This window comes from Trichoplusia ni, chromosome 15 (genome assembly GCF_003590095.1).
Source record: "Trichoplusia ni isolate ovarian cell line Hi5 chromosome 15, tn1, whole genome shotgun sequence".
Classification (NCBI taxonomy): Eukaryota; Metazoa; Arthropoda; class Insecta; order Lepidoptera; family Noctuidae; genus Trichoplusia; species Trichoplusia ni.
In genome coordinates, this window is record NC_039492.1 from 6,022,368 (window position 1) to 6,042,293 (window position 19,926).

Genomic DNA, 19,926 nt, shown 5'->3' on the forward strand with positions numbered 1-19,926 from the left:
TCAGTTTGATGTTGCCACAGGTGTAGGTTTTTGATGTAGGAACTACTGAATATCTAGAATGGTTCTTACTTAAATAAGGTGAGCTAGTAGGTTTATAACTTACATAAACACTAAACTAGAAGTCTTGCTATGGGTAAAGTAGGTATACTGCAGAGCAGCACATATCCCTTCATAATTTATTAGGTATAAATAAAATAGACCCTACCATATGTGCTGTCCTACGCCGCGGCCGGCCTACCTGCCTGGCCGATGCCGAAGTGCCCGAAATGTCGTTTGACCGGTTCTCCTGCTCGCACTCATAGGCTATTATCTCTCGCGAATTCCCTCTCAGCGGCCGATTGGTTCGCCCACCATACACATACCGTTTGACAAACGGTCAGATTTTTGTCCTCGTGTGACCACACGACAATCGTTAGTGTTTCGTGCGCTACTTAATGTGAACATTTCCTATTTGAAGCATCTGCTTCGTTTGAGTTGTGATGTAAACAGAAAAAAATGTTTATATAACTTTACAATACTTTAAGATAGGTAGATAGTCCATCATTTAAAAAAAGTGTTGTTATTTGCACCGGAGTCTACCAGTTGTTTTGTGATTTTATGTAAAAACAATAATTGAAACTGTGGAAATATTTCCATTAAGTTGAGGAATATATACTACTTGTGCTTGAATACCTACATAAATGGTTATACACGAAGTATTATAATGAATCGTGCACCTTTGAGAAACATGGAATCCTTACCAAAACAATTTGTTTCGGCAATGAGAACTTTATTTGATATTATGGATGACAAACACACTGGCTATGTCAAAGTTACGGATATTGAAAACCGTTGGCGGGATGATCGTACTAGAGGTTTGCCCCGTGGCGTGATAGAGAGCCTACAGAAGGTCGCTTCTCATGACGGTTTGCTGACATTCGAAAGGTTTTGTACGGGATTAAAAATTTGCCTGTTGCGTAATCAAGTTGAAAGTTCATCAGGCAAAGATGATAGATTTAACGACGATGTGGACAATATAGTATTACATGCTCAAATAGGTTCTCAAACACACCGACCACCTTCTGCACCTTTGCTGGACGTAAACGATTCGCCAAATATAGAGCATAATTGGATGGTTTTAAAAAGCTCTGAAAGTTCCTCTCAGCACAGGACCATAAGTATGCCTCAACTAATTGGACGAAAAGATGGATTAATTCAGGAGCCTCGTCATCAAGTTACAGTATCGATATCAAAGCATGATGCTTCACGAAGAGTTTATGGCCCCCCAAAACCGCCTAGATTAGAAAAACAGACCACTGAGAGAAATGAAACCAAATCTAGCTACAAATCCGAGGAGGAAACTGTGTTTGACAGTGAAGAAATATCGGTCGACAAAATTGATTTTGAAGAAATTTCTCGAGCAGTTGAAGAGCAAAGCAGAGGCCTAGGTGATGGTAGGTCAGCCAACGAAACGCAGTCGCAAATGAGGCGAATCTCTAGGCGCCGTGAACCTCGTCGCCACACTCTACACAATGGTGTGGACTATAATCTTTTGAAACGGATGAAGCAGATAGAACAAGAAAAAGATGTGTTATTGAAGGGATTGTCCGCAGTGGAGGAAGCTCGAGAATGGTATTTAAAGCAATTAGCAGAGGTTCAAGAAAAAATGCGATACGCAGGACGTATGGGTGCTTATGTGGTGAGCAAATTACTGTATTAACTGTTCATTTTTAGTTACATTATATAGGTACTTAGGTTGTTACCTTTTGGTTCTTTTTTTGTTTTTTTTTTTTCATAAATCAACAATAACTTGTAGCTTATCAAGCCGCAACTAGTCTTTGACTAAAATCAAAGCAAAACTTGTTAGTGCTAAAGGTATCGTAGATGTTTTCGCGATGTTATCCCTTGCTTAAAAGCATACTTTGCGCGACTCTTTTTTATTCTTTTATTTTTGAGACCGTGACGTATCATTCCTCTTTTTGTTCCATATTTGTAATCTCAGTTCCTTTTAATTTGATTTTGGTAAATTACAAAATAAACTTTATTTAGGTAGGTACTGACTTTTTGACGTCTCCTCGTCGACCTTGGTTAGTTCACGGACTAGGTACTGAAGTCTTTCACTAAAAAGGGATGAAAAAAAAAAACAGTTTTTGTTTTACAATATTTATACTTACTTTCTTAGGCAGAAATGAACTTATAATTTCTTTTTCGCCTTAGGTACGTGAAAAACTATGTATTTATTTAAACTTGACTAGATAGGTACTTCGATAAGTGATTATTTCATGCATTTTTAAAAGAGGCCTCATATGAAACATATTTATAACATTAAATTCATAACCTACATTTAAATATTTCGCAAATCTACCTATAACTTTGGCTAAGTATGTATCAAGAATGTCTAACTAGACAAATACCTACGTACCAACGGCCACAAGTTCTCGGTTCATGGTCAAACTACTTTTTTGTATAGGTAATGAAATAGTCTTGAGTATAGATTCCAGATTACGTTACGAATATTCAGCCTGTTTTTAGAAGGTATTCAGAAACTCAAGGTAAAAAGAAAAGCTTTATCTTGTTGAAAACCATTCACGAAATAGCGAGACTTCAATATAGTCAAGTCATGAGTCTGACTGGCACCTGCCGAGTTTTTTATTTCTTTTGTATTTCATGAAACGAGGCGAAACTTTATTGGTGACGGATTCCTAGATTAGACTTGGCTTATTCTTAAGATAGCACTTATTGATATTGAGATTTTGTAAGGCGATTTTGCGCCATACAGATTAAGTAAGGGTTATTTGCTTTCATGCGTAGACGCGTAGTAATAACCAGGAATGTGTAATACCTACCTAACAGCTATTCTCAGCCTAAGCATAACAATGCAGTGATATACCTAAGTACCTACATATTCATGTCACGAGATAAAATAATGTGGAATGTAGGCTTATCCAATATACAATAGAGTGGCGTTGATATGGCAGTTGAGTCAGGAATAATAAATAAAACTTATTCAGACTTATTTAAATCCTTGGGTAACTATTAGTTCCTAGTCCTACATACTGGGTACCTTATATAGGTATTGTCAATGGGTCAAGTGCAAGTTGGATTCGCGGGTTCCGAAGAAATAGGCTAAAGAAAACCAAATCTTTTGGCTAACGTATGAGTGTTGTGACATAAATTTTTGAGTACCTATCGATTTGTAGTGTGAATGAAGCCTTATAAGTAGGTACTTACTTAGTACAATAAATCTACTTATTTATAGGCCTTCACTTGAAGCCACGCTAGCTATATATATTTTTAAATGACTGAATATTTAAACCAATTTTTACTGTGAGCTATGAGTACTGCATAGTATATTCTGTGATATTACACTAATATTTACCTCTGTGAACTAGCTTTACAAATCATAATCATATTTATCACATTAATTTGTAATAATTTTCTAGGAGCCATGGAGTGAGGCACACCAGGAAAGACTGGAACTACTGAAAGCTAGAGTTTTGGAACTTAACCGTCAACTAGGGGCGTTGGCAGCCGGTTGGCGTCATGGTCAGCTTTCGCTTCATATGAACTTGGCGCTACCTGCGGCATCGCTATCAACAACGGGAACTACAGCCACTCCGAATAACGCATCTGTACTTAGATCTCAAAACCGTATGCTTGCCGAGGTCAGTAAAACCAGTTACCTAATATATTATTATCCATATGTACGATCAAGGCCATAAGTGCAATTGTGCTTAAACTTTTGTAATCGTAGTTGCAGCGACTGGCATAAGCCGATGGGCACTTTTACGTAAAAAAATACAAGAAATTGATATTACGGCAATCACGAAGGTTTACGTAAAAATCGGTCTGCTCGGTCGTAGTAACGAATGCTAAAGTGAAGCCACTACAGCAAGTTATTTAGATTTTTACAAATATCTGGTCTATAAACTTACGTATCTTTTTCGTGGATATAATATTTGAATATACTATTTTATGTTTGAATTCTAATTTTTTATTTTGTATTATTGTTTCAGGAAGTCAACAGAAAGAATGAAAGAATTACAGTTTTGGAGAGAGAAAAATCAGCACTTATTAGAGAACTACTACTACAAAGGAACAGATCAAAATTAATTGACACCTTCACATGAAGATTGTAATTGATTTTTCTAATATCTTGTTGTTTTGTTACTATAATGTATGACAAAAACTAAAGAGAATAATAATTATTATGTCATAATAATTAATTTAGCCACCATAATTTTGGCATCCGTGTTAGAAATCAATTTGCAACATAATTGAAAAATTTCTTTGGATAACTCTTTTTAGTATTATAATCATAATATTATGTTCTTGATGGCCATATATTTTATGATCTTGTAAGTATTATATTTACAATAACTATAGTGCCATAATAATAAAATTTCAGGGCTTCCTAAATATATAAATAATTGTGCAATCAAAGAGCTATATTTACTTTGTGTTTCTATATTTATGTAACTAAGATCTAAGATATTATATTGAATTTACACAGAAGTGGTGTTTTTATTGTATAATGAGTAATCATATTCCCTGAATGGTACATCATAGGTGAGGTAGCCATGGTCCCATGCTCTTTCTATGGCTACAAGCAATTGCTTATGTTGTTTTTGGCACAGTCCAGTTTTGAAAGCATCTAATACCTGAAAAAAAATTGTGTTATATAACATTATTATTTATAACACATTAATTTTTCTAGTGATGTATGGAAATAGCTTGCAAAACACAGATAAAATGATAACAAAATAATAAAGATTCATGTAATATTGTGTTTAGATGAAACAAGTTAATATACCTGTCCAGTGTATTCTGATATAAATTGTTCAAGCAGTTTAGTGTTCCTGTGATCCAGCACTAAATACTCATCCCGACAAATAGGACAAGGGTTCCCCGTAGAAATGATGCCGTTTCGAACACAAGACTTCCTGGTTTTTCGAGGTGCAAAACCTCCTTTGTGGTTACGGCGATACAGAGCCCATATGGTATTTTCACCGTATGTTTGCTGATAAGCTTTGCTTTGCATATATCTGATGCTAGTCTCAACAGGGATAATTTTGGTTCTGTCCTTAGAAGGATCAATTGGTTTCTGTTCTTCACCAGTTTCTTCAGTTTGATCAGAATAAAAACGAAGGCATGTCCTAAAATCAGACAAAACCGCTCTTCTCATTAACGGGAAAATGTTATAGCTGAGTGCCATAACGATATTCAATAATTAATAACTCAGGTTTTACTCGAAACTTAAGCACTCATAACCTCAAAATATTTGTGTGACAAATGTCAATAATGTCAACATCAAACTCCACCACCACAGACGTTAGTAGTATATGTGGTAGTATCGCGTGAAAACTTTTTGCAATATGCTCATCATTTTAAAAATAATCTCATTTCTCAGTATTCATCATGCTCTTGTAAAAGTTTAAAGCTAATTTCCAAAGAGAAGAGTGGTAAAAACAAAGACATTACCTATCTAAGGACATTATATTCTACTACGTAAAAATAATAAGCGAGCTAGTGATTATCTTATCTGTGAACCCAACAATAGACAAACCGCGACCGTTTTCAAACGTTTTCTTAGACATAAGTTTAAAAATTGAGAAGGAAGTTGTGTATTATGTAAAATCAGTGAACTTTTGTCTAGTGCATTAATTTATTGCGCATTGTATCAATGTTCGCTGGAACAGGATAATTACTTAGTTCGACTCTGGTTGTCGCTACTCAAAAGTATTTTTTGGTACCTGAGGTAGGTAAGCAATATAAATTGACTGATCGGGTCAACTCAGTAATTATGAGTTTAAATAGAACATAAACTATTATGTTTGGTTTGTTGTAGTGCTGAACTTCGAAAATATCAAGGATCTAAATAGTGAGATGGCGGAGTTACCTGCCGACATTGTCCTTATGTGAGTATCTATCAAAACAATGTCTTTCAACTCACGCATAACAGATTTCTTTCTTAATTTACTTCGTTGGCTCAGCGACCGCAAATTTGTCTTGACCTCTGATACGAGAGAGAGTCTTCCTTAATTTATCGCTACCGAAATCGACGACTTGCATTCGAAATGCAATAATACTAAAGTTCCTGCCTGCATGTATGACCAAATCATTAAATAAATGGAGAAACTACGCAGCATTATGTGTCACTAACTAACTTTAAGAACTATGCATTATTTTATAATACCATGTCTGCTCATGTAATACAAGCTAATGTAAATGGTGACAATAAGTTTCCATTATATAGTATAGCACTCTATTTAAATGAATCTATTATTTTTATTAATAACATAGTCTGAGAACAATCAAAACACCAGATGCCAATAACATTGGTTTTTGTCTAATGTCAATAATCACAATAAGAATATTGAGAAGGGTAAACACTGCCTAGGTGAATGGCAATTCAATTACATTTACATACATTTTTACTAGCATTTTTCATATCTTTCATCTGGTTTATCACAAATTATTAGTGTCAATGGATGAATTTAAAAAGGAATTGAACAAGAACTTATCCCAAAATGCTTAATAATATATTTATTCATGAAAAAGTTTGTGCTTTTTATACTTAAATGCTATTTATTAATATATATTTTTACAGCCTTTTTTCATAGCTGAAAGTAAATATATTGTTTTGAATAAATTAGAATTATAAATGTCAGAAATCACTTTTATTTTTATTCTTTAATATCTTTACTTTATCTTACGCAGATTTAGTGTGAGTTTGGATGTTTTTAAAACCTCATATCATCATTTATTCTTTTTCATTAATCAAAATATCAGATATGCAATATAGTTGACATTGTAGAGAAAATTTGAGTGAATAATTGTGGCATATAATTAAGTACTTACTCAAATTAAGCATTATTTACTGGTTTGTGGAGGTACAATACAGCATTTATTTCCAAAATAAATGATTAAAAACTAGCTAAGCCTTCATTAGCAAGTTAAAAAAATCTTAAATTTTTCTTTAAAATAAACTATTCATTTATATTATGTTAAGTGGTATCTACAATAACAAACTACTATCTAAAAATAAAATTTTGGCAGATAAAAGATGCTCCAAAATTAGTATTTATATAAGCAAATAGGAAGATAAAATAGTCTTGCTAACTAAGGTATTAATCTACACTGAACTGAAATGTGACTGTCTTAGTGACAAATACATTAATTTATTGTAGCCCTTGTTGACTAACGTAATGTCGGAAACATTTTAATATTTCTATTATAAAGGTGAAAAATGAGTTGTTGTTCATTGGTACACTGCAACACCTGGACCAAAATGATAAAATTTGCCATGGTGGTTGTTGCTTTAGAATAAGTTTATTGTTATAACGCGCGGTTTCTAAAACGGTTTTAAAGTACCTATGATGTTGCAGATTTTCGAATTAAATTACGATTACAATATTTGTAGGATATAAAATGACAAAAAAAAAAAACGAGCAACAAACAACACAAAATTTAATCCGAAATTAAATTATTTGTGAGAAAAAAGAAAGATACATATGCCTGGTTTTTGCATAGGCTATAGAATACTCTCCGAGTTCTTCTACTGCTAAAGGTTTTAGGTCACGCTGTCTCCGCTAATTTAGTTAATAGAAGAAAATTATTGTCCTACTTTTGAATGTTGAGGACCTGGCTACATGTTTCTAATTGTTAATCTGTAGTAATCAAGCATAGGTATATGTAAAGTACAATAAATCCTACTATAATTGTATTTTTTTATATTTAGTGATTCAGGGGAAATAAATAAATAAAATGTACATTAAAGCAATGTCAGATTGTCTTCTATTGATAGTTAACGCGTATGCAGGAAGTAAAGCATAAATCGAAAATTTGGAACAGACTCAGAGCATACTTAATGGCGCCCCGCGCCGCCACTTCTATTTCTGTATGTTGTGCAGTCCACAGTATCCGCCTTCGCCTCCTGTTGTCTCTGTCTAACAGCGCAGCATCCCTGTCGTCTCGTTCCCTATTCCCGCATACAATATGTACCAAAATGCTGGCTATCTGCGTATCTCCCACCACTACTCACGATGTTTTGCGATCGCTCCCGAATCCTAGACGAAGTTTCATATCCCGTCCTAAATTCAGTAACCTATCGTGAACCGCGTCAAATCTTTGCAGTCATTTACTAATTACGCCATTGTTTATTTACAAGTTTGTTAAGTGTATTGTTATGCTTATTCGTGTTTTAGCGTGAACTGTTCACGTATTATTCGCTTAGTTATGTACTCTCTTATCTATTGCTTTAATGACATTCGTCACAAATAAGTTACATTCGTTTGTCGCTCGTGGAGTTCATAGTACGTCGTCGTGTTTCGCTGTTTGCTTATAATCAAAGTTTTTGTTTTGTGAAATGTGCCTTTAATATTATTGTGTAGTTATATAATTAGAAATTCGGAAACAATGGCAACATTACCGAGGATGCATAATTCTAAACAGAGCTCGGGGATATCATCTCCTTTCAGGTAAGGAGTACCTATAAATTTACATGAACACTGTTAACTATGACAGTAGGTAGTGTATTTATGGAATGGTAAATTTGTTTGGTTGGTTCCTGATATATTTGTGTATAATGAGTTCACTGATAATAATATCAGAATGTTACCAGTGCAGTGACTTAGTTTACCTTTAAGATACATTCATATGGTATATTTCTCTACTGTATGTTATTTTGCTGTACCGTATTTGATAGATTTTACCCTTAAACAAGCAAGATAACGAACAAGCAAAAAATAACGTAATTAACATTTGTGATAGTAAAATAGACAACTTTTACATTGCATTTAATTTAAGAGAACTTTTAATATGGCCTAAATTTAGGCTACATCCTCTGCATTTTCCGAGTTAATATACAAATACAAAATTCTTTATTGTGGTACATAGGTAACCAACGAAATTTATCGCTTAATTGAATGACATAAAAGCATCACCATAACATGTTTAATGAACTACATGAGTTTTGTTTACATCTGTACCGTCGTAGAATGAGAGACTCAACGGCGGTACCACGTTGTATTTTTTTTTTATATTCCCTAATGAGTAGTTGTCTGTGAATCTGAATGCTGCGAGACTTATGGGAAAAAATACTAACACAGATTCACTCAATAGTTTTTTGTGCCTAGTATCCTGCATCTGTAGACAAATAGAAAAGAAAAAATATTGTATTGGTTCGCCGTTAATGTTCCGTATGCGAACCATAATGCGCGTCGTAATGACTTTTGCTGTCATTTATAATTATTTGATTTTGTAACACGTTTAGGAAACATAATATATAAAACTTGCATCATCATCATCATCAGCCCATATTCGTACAATACTGCATATTATATGCCTCCCAAACTGCACGCCATCGAAATCTATCCATCTAAGAACCGATACACATCCGATATTGATTGATCAGGGATGTTGCTCAAGAGAGTGACAATCTTAGGTTGCTAGAGCTACCTGCTTGCGATCAGAAGTATCCAATGAGGCAACAGGCTCATATGAGGCAACTTTCTTTGAATCCTTTAAATGTGATACGCAATCGCGAAATCGAGCCAGCGCCGCTAGTTACATCTAACTCTACTAGTTTAGTCTCTTTTGATTTTATTAAGTTACCGGTTTTGTCAATTTAAAGTTTAAGTTAAATTGTCAATTTTAACTATAAAAATGGTTACCATATTATTCTTCACTGCAATATTTATACATGTGTTTAATAAAGCACGCTGTTTACACAAGGGCTAGTTGCTTAAGTACCGAAGGATAATATAGATTTTTATTTCCAGCACTAGTCCGCGAAAACTGCAAGAAATGGCGTTACCTGCAGCGGAAGGACACGGTACGTTCAATTTACGAAATAAGCGTAGTTGGGTGCACTCCTTCCTAGCTTTTCTTTATCTACAAGATGTCGCCACCGTTGCATTCTATCGCTAGTGAACCTCATTACTTCTTTATTAATAATTAAACACTAATAGAAGCAATAATAAATGAAAGTATCAAACATCAATTAATTAAAGAGACTTTATTAAATTCATTATTCCAGATGTCACTAATGCAAGCGGTGTTAGCATGAAACAATACGAGGAACAATTAAATGGATTGAGGAAAGAAAATTTTCATCTTAAACTGAGGATATATTTTCTAGAAGAGAAGTTGGGCAGTGGTTCCCCACCAGCTGTACAGGTAAGAATTCAACAGACGATACAGACATTTAGGTACTAAATAAATGTACTGTACTGAAAAAACATTGTTTTTATCATTTTAGGGCTTATTGGAACACAATGTGAGACTTCAAGTGGAAGTAGAAGAACTTAGAAGGCAACTATCTGATAAACAAGAACTGCTTGCTGCAGCTGCTGAGGCTATTGATGTTCTTGAACAACAGGTAATGGAGAAGACAAATCTTTCTTCTGAAAACCTCTATCGGACTTATCGCCGTGCGAAGACTACTCCGATATAAACCATACCATATACACCTACAAGAGGATTGCTAATCATAGATAGAAGCGGCACCTTAGTGCTTCGATTTTTATTATTATGTTCTTCTTTTTTTTTCACAGGGCTCAATATCAACTGATAGTGTAGAAATATCGATAAATAATAGTAATACAGTTAAGAAAGAAATCACGACACATGATCAGGTAGATCGAATGTTATATCATATTATTGCTTTGGCTTATGTAACTTGAGAACACAACTTTACTTGAAACATAAATGTTTTAGGACCCCGAGAAAAAAGAGATGACTGTTGATGACACATGTGCAGAATCTGAATCAGCTGGGTAAGTAAGCTTCTACAATGAATGAAATAAAAACTTATTAGTACCGAAAATATTTATTGTGTTTGTATTTTTCCAGTGATTATCTGGCTGTGACGGTGAATAATGACGATTTGGTAAGTTTGTTTTAGATATAATAATTAAGTCAAGATGTTCTGTGGTTCAAGGTTCGAGACCTATTCCTTGTACATATTAGAGGATAACATAAGAAGAGATATCTAATATATAAAATTCCCGTGTCACGATGTTAGTTACCGTACTCCTCCGAAACGACTTAACCGATTTTTTCCAAATTTTATATGCGTATTCAGTAGGTCTGAGAATCGACTAACATCTATTTTTCATACCCCTAAACGATCAGAGTTGCTCACACTAAAAAAAAAAATATTTTTTGGACGAAATTGTCTTTTTTATTTTTTTATAATGTGTCAATAAAAATCATGCAACTAGAAAAAAAAAATATTCGGCAAAACAACGTTTGCTGGGTCAGCTAGTATATATATAAATTTTGTTTTTGTTCTAGGATGAATTGATGAAGCTTCGCAGAGAAAACAAAAAAGCCTTACAAATGATTAAAGGCTGTATGAAGAAAATTCAACAACAAGATAAGGAAATCAAGAAAGTTAAATTGGTGAGCCAATTTTACCATCTTTACAGAATAGAACTTAAGTCTAAAGTTTAAAATTTTGTTTGTTCAAAGAAAAAAATAATACAAAAAACAAGAATACTCTTTTTATTACTAATGCTTCTTTTTTCAGGACAAAGAATTAGTGTATGCGCACGTGAGCGACTCACAATTGGAAAAATACGAAGAGATTTTGAAATGTAAAGATGAACACATCAAGGATTTAGAAAACAAAGTCAGAGATTTGCAGAAACATTTCGAGAAAGTTCAAAACGTCGATGCTGGGTAAAGCAATAATAATCAATTAAATTAAAATACTTGTTTATTTGTTGCCAACATTATAACTGTAATATGATTATGTAAATTTTAGGAATCTCCAACAACTACTGACGCGGCGCCTTCAGGGATTAGCCTACTTTCTCGATAAGTTGCTATCACACAAGTGAGTATTCTAATGGTTAAGTATTGATGAAAAGTCGATTCAGGTTTTTAAATTGTACTTTTGTTAAGTTTATTTCCTTATTTCAAGTTATTTTCTATTAACAGGTGCGTTCTCGGTGAGGATAAGAAGAAACTGGCCGAAAGCATCTTAGAGCAAAGCCTCGCTCTACCTGTAGGTTTGGAGTTAGATGAGTCTATGGCACCAGAAGAATTTACAATGGATGAGAGTAATCTTGATATATCACAATCATTGAGAATGGAAGATTTGACCATGATGTTTGGACACCATGTTATCAGTGATGACAACAGGTACTCAGTACATAAGAAATCTCTCATGAAACACTTCCCACAAGCTGATATAATATCAGAGTCTGAATGCTGGTCGGAGCCAGACAGAAACGTTTCCTTGGCTCGTGTTGGCTTGTGCGACACTGGCGTCGGGTTACACGAATCAAGTTCAGACAACAATAAACTCCGCTCAAGACGTGCTCGAGTTTCCTATGGTTCCCGCTCAGAAGACAACAAGCTTTCCAACGAAGCCTTACTTGAGGAACTGAACCATATCTCGAAACGAAGCGAACATTTGGAATTAGAAAATAATGACTTAAATAGTAAACTCGAGTTTTCAAAGGAACAAATAAATGATCTGATAACTGAAAATAACGAATTAAAAGAAACTTTACTGTCTGAACAGGAGAATTTGATTGAAGCTAATAAAACTATAGAAACACTAAAGACTACAGTAGTCACTCTTGAAAACCGTGTTAAAGATGTAGAGCAAAAGCTATTAGATTCCACTCAAACGGCTGAACGATTGCGTACGGAGAGGCAAGAGTTGGAAGCGACATTCATGGAAACAGAGCGTTCTTTGAGACGCGCTGCAGATGAAGCTACAGTTCAAGCCTCGCAAGCCGCGCTAGAGCGAGCTCGAGCTCAACATGACAGACTACGTATTGAACGAGAACTAGAAGAGACGAGAGAAAAGTTATCGAATGCACTAGACGCGAATTCTCAACTTGAAATAGAAGTCACACGCAAAATGGCTCTGGACGCCAATAACAAAATAGCTATTGTTCACGAAGGTCTTCATTCCGAAGAAGACCGGCCTACGTCGCCTGATCAAGGTATCGATAGTGATCGATTATCAAGTTTAGAACAAAACGATGCCGTCGCATTATCTCCACGTAAGATAAATTACAGATTTTTATCATTTATATACATTTGGACGCTTATTAACCTGCCTTCCTTTGTTACAGGATCATTATATGAGGAAAATGTTACTCTGAAGCAGAAGCTGGCCAGGACCAAAGCAACACTTGCAGAAACTTTAATGCAATTAAATGCAGCCAACATGCGCAAGAGAAGCGTTCAGCGCGCCATCTGTAGAGAGATTCATAAGACTCAAGGAGTGTTACGCAAAGCTCGTGACCAGTTTGAAAATCCAAATTAATTACTAAATAAGCCCAAATGATGGTGTGTTAGTGAATGAATTATGAATGTCACCAAGTTTGTTGTCCTTTGAAGTATAGGGAAGTTACATAATGAAAGAAATATATTCCGAAGCGATTCATGGACTTTATTCGAACAATTCAATCTTCAGAGATCTTTATAATCTCTGTTTGGTGCTGCTACTAAAAAACTAAACTATTTGTAATATAAAACTAAATTAAGCATTCTAGTAAGTTAATATTATTGTAGTCATTCCTACAACCATCATCCCTGTGATTAGAATTACGTTTTGGTCCTATAAGCTGAAATGTGTATTATTTTTTCATTTTTAGTTGTGTAAATTATTTACCGATTTTGGTTTACTATTATGTCTAATAATAATATTAATTTGAATAAAAATCTAATCTGACTTCAGTTGATTTTCATTGGGGATAAATATAATGACCACCATAAAATGCTTTGATACCCTTAGTTTTGTAACCAAAAATATCTACTTAACACCAGAAAAATAAAGTCTAAAAATATAATAGTACCAGCTATTTTAGACACGACTCCACTTTGAATTGTATTCGACCACCAAATTTAGTAAATGATCACCAAATCTTGACGACCAAATTAATGTATTATTTTAGCCTAAATAAATCACTGTGATTGCCATAAAATGTAGGCTTATTATCAAATAAAGTATTATGATGCCATATTAAGTTATGTCTCCGGCTTGCAATTTCCTCCCACCGCACCGCAAACGCCGCGCTGCGCCCGCCCGGACACGATCCCCATAATTCAGTCACGTGCGTGCACTTGCGTCTATTGGGTGTCTTTTGTTTTCTGTGTATTGGTATCAATCTTCTTAGCAATGGCGAATGAAAACTTAGCGGGACCGAGTTCGTGTGCTCCATTGTTGGGTTCTTCATCGGAATCAGATGAAGACGAAGACATCACAGAGCATACGAAAAAACGTCGAAGGCAAAATAAAGTTTGGGTTTTTGAAAGAAAATTTTCAACTGTGCGGAGCGCAGAGGAATTTATTAAAAATGAGAAGACATGGTCAATACAAAAAAATCATATGACTGAAGAAGGAGTTAAACGTTACTATCGTTGTAACAAAGTGAAGGTTCGTTCTGAAGTTCAGTGTTCTGCTGCGATTTATCTTTTATTTGACGCATCATGTGATGTTATATTATTATTTCGTACTGAAAAATGTCACGACCATGATAATTGTGACTGTCGGTCGACTAGTGGAATAAATGAGGCAACGAAAAAGGAAATAGAAAAACTATTCGAACTGCGTTTGAAACCTAAATCTATTATGAAGAACTTAAGTAAAATTAATGGACTAGTTCTGCCGACTAAGTTACAGTTAAACAATTATCTTAAAATCATACGTAAGAAAAAATACGGGCCATCGGTAATAAGCTTGGGACAGCTTGAGTTATGGTTAAAAGAAAACTCTAAGATACCTGATGACGATCACGAAGTTTTTGTTTTGGCCTATGAAATTTCTGAAGATGATTTAGATCAGAACTTCCGGTTCATGTTAACGACGAAATATTTAATTGGTCTATCACGTCAATGTTCTGTTCTGCATGCGGATGCCACGTATAAGCTTATTTGGCAAGGATTTCCAGTACTTGTGATTGGAACTACAGACAGAGATAAACATTTTCACCCATTTGGACTAGCGGTGACAACAGCAGAACGAACGGAAGACTTTATTTTTTTATTTTCTGAATTAAAGAAAGCAGTTTTCTCAATTTTCTCATACCCTTTAACTTGTAAAGTTTTGGTTTGTGACGCAGCGAAGGCTATACAAACAGCCTTTGCGTCCACATTTGGAACAGATACAGTCATAAGAATGTGTTGGGCGCATGCGAAAAAGAAGATGCAGACAAGAGTAGAGCAAAGTGTGCAAAAGAAATCCCAAAAAGAGATCTTGGAAGATATTGATGCTTTACAGTGTGCCTCAACTCAGGAAATATTTGATCGAGCCAGCGAAAAATTTTTGGACAAGTGGAAATCTGAAAACGATTTTAGTGCGTACTTTGAAAACGAGTGGCTCATACTAAATCGTTTCTGGTATTTGGGCGCATCTCCGGGGACTCCTGCTACAAACAATGCTCTAGAATCCTTTAATAAAACAATAAAAGATGGTGGCACGCTTCGTGAGCGTCATCCTTTGGCGCGGTTCTTAGTAATCGCTTCTGATATAGTCAAGGACTGGTCTAATGAATACATCACTAATACTGAGAGACGGTTCGCTAAACTGCCGACAGTATCTTTAAAGACGTGGACAGAAAGTTACCAATGGGCAAAACTGTCGAAGCAGGTGCCTTTAAAGAATAGCACTGAACTAGTTTGCTCATACAGAATTCCAGCTGGGTTAGATTTAGAATGCAAAAATTTTGAAAAGCCATGGGAAACCTTTGACGAATACAAAGAGCAACATTTTAAAGAGTGGGAAGTTATAATGCCCCGAGAAAAGGAAAATTGGTTGCAAGGCACATGCAATTGCCCAAAGTTTCTCAAAAATTACATTTGTAAGCATCTCGTTGGATTGGCGATTCGGCTTAAGCACGTCCAACCACCTTCAGAGGCCAGAACTATTCCGATTGGCATGAAGCGCAAAAGAGGACGACCAGCCAAAGCCAAAAAAGCGTTAATTGTGCAGTAAATTGTTACAGAAGACTGATTCTTATTAAGATTTTAATATTTGTTATTAATTAATTATTAGAGGACTAACTTTTTATGTTTGTTTATATAATTAAAAAAAGGATGATTAAAATTGTAAGAGTTTTATTTTTTCTTTGTTCAATGTGTTTTTCAATACACTCCCTCGAAAACACATTCTTATCGCACTGTTTAGAAAAAACTAGTGCAGGAAAAGGCGCAGTCTATCCCCCGCCCCACTATAATATTTTTACATTTATTGTATCAGGCCGAACGCGCATCGTCCCTCACGAGTCGCGGATCATCTCCCGTTCATTAATTTCAGTGAGCATTGAAAAACGTGCAAAGTCAATGCAACCCTCGGCTCTTTGGGTTTGATTTTTTTGGAGTCAGTTTACTTAAACAGGATAGCAAGGTGTAAAAACTTTGATTATCATTTTACATTAAAACGCTGGTATAATTTTGGTGATCATTTACTACTTTTGGGATAACAATGATTTATTTGGACTCATTTTGCTTAAATAGGATAGCAGAATTTAAAAACTTTGGTTAAAATTTTACTTTAAAATGTTGTTTTAATTTTGGTGATCATTTACTATTCTTGGCTTACTCATGATTTACTTGGAGTAATTTTACTTAAACAGGAGAGCAAAGTGTTAAAACTTTGGTTTTAATTTTACATTAAAATGCGAGTTTTATTTTGGTGATCATTTACTATTTTTGTCTGCTATTTGTTACTATATCTGGTGGTGAGTTAAACATAAGCCTTTTCATTCGGTCCGTTTTACCTTACGTGAATGCCATAAAGTTGCTTTCGGTAAGCATTTGTAAATCTTTCCTAATATTATAAACCTAAAATTTGTTAATTTAAACGCGCTAATCTCAGGAACTATTGATTAGATATTTATTGAGGTAGGCTATAAGCTTAAATACTATCACGCTATCCATTGGAGTAGAGCGACATTGAGAAATGTTAGAAAAACGAAAGAAATATCACTAGTGAGTGCGTGCGCTGCGTCAACAGTTAAAGTTGCATAAAAGTCGTGCAACCATGACGGAATTATCTCTATAAAAAGTCCGCGGAAAATCTATATAGTTTCCGGTTACGCTTTTCATGAAAATTGACTTTGATTTATAAAGAGGCTGGTTTTCGAAAGTTTTATTTTGAACGGTGCTAATTCTGATTGAAATAAATATGTAAAGCGTTTCAAGTATTTCATTTTAAGCAAAGTGGCCCTTTAGGTCATTTAATTTCAGCGAAAATTTTAGGAGATTGTTGCGCAATAACCAGTTCGGTTGGTGACTTCGCAATAAACTATAATCGATTAAAAAAATCGCAACAACGCAGAATAAGACAAACAAGGATTCTGAAATAATAAATATAAATAAAATAACGTACAACTATCAAGCCTACCGAAATTTGAAAAAAAAAAAAATCTTGGCGCTCTTTTTTACTTTTAGAACTTTAGAATGTTCTTAAAAAGTGTTGTGTTGTTCTGACCGTGTAATTTTTTTACGAACAAGGCAATTCATAATTTTATTAACAAAATGCAAGTACTTATCGAAAATCCCGATGTTAATGAATTAGGATACATAATTGCAATTGCCAATTTGAACGACAAACATGATAGATCCGCTCCTTCTCATTACCATTGGAAAATTCTTAAATGCAGGTTTGGAAACAGAACTTTGAAAAAATACTTTTTAAAATGTAAAATCAATAACCTAAACCTAATTTTTAATTCTCAGGATGATTATATTTTCTAATTCATCGATCCTGGCTTGCCCAGACAAAAACGACCTAAAACAAGTTCACATAATTTTCAATAAGGCTGGCGATGACTACGACAAGTTAAATTCATTGTTTCTGAAGTTTTCTCTAGTGCAAGTAAGTATCGGTTCTAAAGAATGTCTGTATATTTTTTTTTGTTCAGATATCTATTTTGTAGGTACGTACAATTAGTTTTTTTTTTTATTGAAATACCTGTAATGATCGGACTTACGCAAGATATTTTAAGTTTACAACTAAACTATTACAAGCCTTTGTCTGATAATCGAATCTTGCAATTTATGTATGACCAACTTCCATGTTGCGAAAGCACAAGATGAATTTTACGTGTTTTTTTAAAGACTCACTAAGTTATTTTAGCCTCATGTCGCACGGTGTTTGAAGAACTTTCAAGTTACTTGCACACCCGCGACACGTCGCTCTTAGTGGGTTTGTCTATCCGTGCAGTCGTTATTTACATATTGTAGGTAGGTAAGTAAATTGCGAGGCAAAACAATATATTTATCAAAAAAGATTTTTGTTATATCAATCAATCTTTGATCAATTTTATTTATAGGATGGCGCAATTCAGCTGGTCACTCCAGAAATATTTCGTCTATGTTTTCATTACACAATGACGGCAAGACTGGCGCCAGTATGGAGTGCGTTAGGAGATAATTATCTTATAAATAACAGAGACTTTCTAATACAGAGAGGACCTCAAGAAGGTGTTCAATTTGATATTTCAGTTGATGGTAAGGTGAATTTAAAGTCTACGAAACGTATACGACATTTGATGAAAAGATTATGTATCCACGAGTAAATTATATTATGGAAAATGATAACCAATGAATACTGTTTCAGATGCCTACACTCTTATAGAACTTAAGGCTGTTAAAATAAATCTTATGGTTACAGAAAAGGACTTTTTTCCTGGCGAATGGATACGTGTTCTTCCAAGGTATATATCTTCCCAAGATCAGGGCCCCAATTCCGCTATTTACAATGGCCGATGACTGTCCATGATGAATCATTCATTGGCCGTTGTTCAAGACTATTATTAATTATTATTTTTTACTAAATTACAGTCTCAACAAGGCTATCGTTGACGAGAGCCACGAAACTTTACCAGAGGTGGCAAAATTTAAATCTTATAAAGATTTACGTCGCCACTGGAAGAATATAGTAAGCATTTACAACTTAGGTTCTTTTTTAATGTTAAATTGTCGTTAAAAGATACTTATCGAAAAAAATAATTAAAATACCTATTTAAAATATTTTGCCCTATACTAGTCTGCGCTTCTTCGCCTCCATGAATAGCAGTTAATTAATACTGTAATATATTTCGATAATTTTGACATAGCAAGGAAAAAGTAAACTGTATCAGAAACCGTGTGAGAACATGTTTGAGTAAATAACGGTTTTTTTTTTTCAAAGCATGGGTATCGGCTTCCTGAAGAAGAAAGTACATATTACTCTATCCAATTCTGGCGCGGAGAACCGCTGCTATATCCAAAGTTATGTGTGATAAGAAATTTTCCTATCGTAACTCCCGTACCTAAGTCCCTAGAGGTAAATTTATTACGTTTATTTACTACAAATCTCCGAAATCAGTTTATTTTTTATTCCAAGTCTCTGAAGAAATAGATAAACATTATTTTTTATTTTTAGAAAATGATAGTCACCAGATTTCTAAGTTGTTTGAACAGCAAGATGTCAAGCTTCCTCGGCACGCCACTGATAATAAAAATGCAAACCGCACAATTTGAAAATGACACCGCGGCCCACGCGGTAAGTAACAAACATTTTTGAATCAATCTTTTTATTTTACAGGTGTGTTCCTAATACATGTTTTACAAAGCTGTCTAATTTGCAGTTAATCTTCAGTTAATAGATATATTTAAATCTCTTTTATTCTAGGTGTCCAGTACTATTTTATCTGAGACCCAAAATGTGAGTCTTTGCACACCAACACAACGCAGCAGACGCTCTTAAGTACCTAATGTGCAACTGTGTGTGTATTCAAATATTATTTGTTAATAGAAATAAAACAAAGTTTTTGCGTGAATTGATTTATTTCATTTAAATTATCGCAAAATGTCATCAATTAAAACAATATTATAGGTAGCTAGTTTGGAAGCAGTTTAAAAATTGGAGTCAAGAGGTAAATACTAAAATAAGGAACCGAATATTAGTATTAAAAAAATAAGTCATTCATTTAA

General features: G+C 34.4%; 4 protein-coding genes across 10 annotated transcripts; 3 read left to right on the plus strand and 1 right to left on the minus strand.

Moving 5' to 3' along the window:
* The first annotated feature begins 96 nt into the window (after nucleotides 1–96).
* On the plus strand, nucleotides 97–4,494 carry LOC113501082 (suppressor APC domain-containing protein 2). Its single transcript, XM_026882092.1, has 3 exons — nucleotides 97–1,678; nucleotides 3,423–3,644; nucleotides 3,996–4,494. Exons 1-3 carry the CDS (start codon nucleotides 704–706, stop codon nucleotides 4,107–4,109), a joined length of 1,311 nt encoding a protein of 436 aa, XP_026737893.1. The 5' UTR covers nucleotides 97–703; the 3' UTR covers nucleotides 4,110–4,494.
* On the minus strand, nucleotides 4,431–5,279 carry LOC113501086 (28S ribosomal protein S18b, mitochondrial). Its single transcript, XM_026882096.1, has 2 exons — nucleotides 4,793–5,279; nucleotides 4,431–4,640 (listed from the first exon to the last, which is right to left on the minus strand). Exons 1-2 carry the CDS (start codon nucleotides 5,192–5,194, stop codon nucleotides 4,485–4,487), a joined length of 558 nt encoding a protein of 185 aa, XP_026737897.1. The 5' UTR covers nucleotides 5,195–5,279; the 3' UTR covers nucleotides 4,431–4,484.
* Nucleotides 5,280–5,532: 253 nt separating this feature from the next.
* LOC113501081 (centrosomin) lies at nucleotides 5,533–13,683 on the plus strand. 6 transcript variants are annotated; one of them, XM_026882089.1, is made up of 13 exons: nucleotides 5,533–5,741; nucleotides 5,828–5,897; nucleotides 9,762–9,814; nucleotides 10,019–10,158; nucleotides 10,241–10,360; nucleotides 10,536–10,616; nucleotides 10,699–10,757; nucleotides 10,834–10,870; nucleotides 11,278–11,385; nucleotides 11,513–11,664; nucleotides 11,750–11,821; nucleotides 11,926–13,004; nucleotides 13,077–13,683. In XM_026882089.1, the coding sequence occupies exons 2-13, from the start codon at nucleotides 5,866–5,868 to the stop codon at nucleotides 13,268–13,270; spliced, it is 2,127 nt and encodes a 708-aa protein (XP_026737890.1). In that variant the 5' UTR covers nucleotides 5,533–5,741; nucleotides 5,828–5,865; the 3' UTR covers nucleotides 13,271–13,683. The 6 variants fall into 6 exon arrangements, with proteins under 6 accessions (XP_026737890.1, XP_026737889.1, XP_026737888.1 ...); XM_026882088.1 differs by having other exon boundaries at nucleotides 5,533–5,737; XM_026882087.1 differs by having other exon boundaries at nucleotides 5,533–5,897.
* Nucleotides 13,684–16,817: 3,134 nt separating this feature from the next.
* LOC113501083 (uncharacterized protein C18orf63-like) lies at nucleotides 16,818–19,765 on the plus strand. 2 transcript variants are annotated; one of them, XM_026882093.1, is made up of 8 exons: nucleotides 16,818–17,609; nucleotides 17,686–17,824; nucleotides 18,282–18,459; nucleotides 18,569–18,665; nucleotides 18,793–18,889; nucleotides 19,142–19,276; nucleotides 19,376–19,495; nucleotides 19,625–19,765. In XM_026882093.1, exons 1-8 carry the CDS (start codon nucleotides 17,485–17,487, stop codon nucleotides 19,697–19,699), a joined length of 966 nt encoding a protein of 321 aa, XP_026737894.1. In that variant the 5' UTR covers nucleotides 16,818–17,484; the 3' UTR covers nucleotides 19,700–19,765. The 2 variants fall into 2 exon arrangements, with proteins under 2 accessions (XP_026737894.1, XP_026737895.1); XM_026882094.1 differs by having other exon boundaries at nucleotides 18,623–18,665.
* Nucleotides 19,766–19,926: the final 161 nt, after the last annotated feature.

Excerpts from the sequence above, each read along its gene's own strand:
- LOC113501082 (XM_026882092.1), top strand. The coding sequence starts at position 704 with ATGAATCGTGCACCTTTGAGAAACATGGAATCCTTACCAAAACAATTT. Across the intron at positions 1,679-3,422 it reads GACGTATGGGTGCTTATGTG|GAGCCATGGAGTGAGGCACA; the intron begins GTGAGCAAATTA and ends ATAATTTTCTAG. Across the intron at positions 3,645-3,995 it reads AAAACCGTATGCTTGCCGAG|GAAGTCAACAGAAAGAATGA; the intron begins GTCAGTAAAACC and ends TTATTGTTTCAG.
- LOC113501086 (XM_026882096.1), bottom strand. The coding sequence starts at position 5,194 with ATGGCACTCAGCTATAACATTTTCCCGTTAATGAGAAGAGCGGTTTTG. Across the intron at positions 4,641-4,792 it reads TATCAGAATACACTGGACAG|GTATTAGATGCTTTCAAAAC; the intron begins GTATATTAACTT and ends ATTTTTTTTCAG.
- LOC113501083 (XM_026882093.1), top strand. The coding sequence starts at position 17,485 with ATGCAAGTACTTATCGAAAATCCCGATGTTAATGAATTAGGATACATA. Across the intron at positions 18,460-18,568 it reads ATTTGATATTTCAGTTGATG|ATGCCTACACTCTTATAGAA; the intron begins GTAAGGTGAATT and ends ATACTGTTTCAG. Across the intron at positions 19,277-19,375 it reads CCGTACCTAAGTCCCTAGAG|AAAATGATAGTCACCAGATT; the intron begins GTAAATTTATTA and ends TTTTATTTTTAG.
- LOC113501081 (XM_026882086.1), top strand. The coding sequence starts at position 8,398 with ATGGCAACATTACCGAGGATGCATAATTCTAAACAGAGCTCGGGGATA. Across the intron at positions 11,665-11,749 it reads GTTCAAAACGTCGATGCTGG|GAATCTCCAACAACTACTGA; the intron begins GTAAAGCAATAA and ends TGTAAATTTTAG. Across the intron at positions 11,822-11,925 it reads GATAAGTTGCTATCACACAA|GTGCGTTCTCGGTGAGGATA; the intron begins GTGAGTATTCTA and ends TTCTATTAACAG.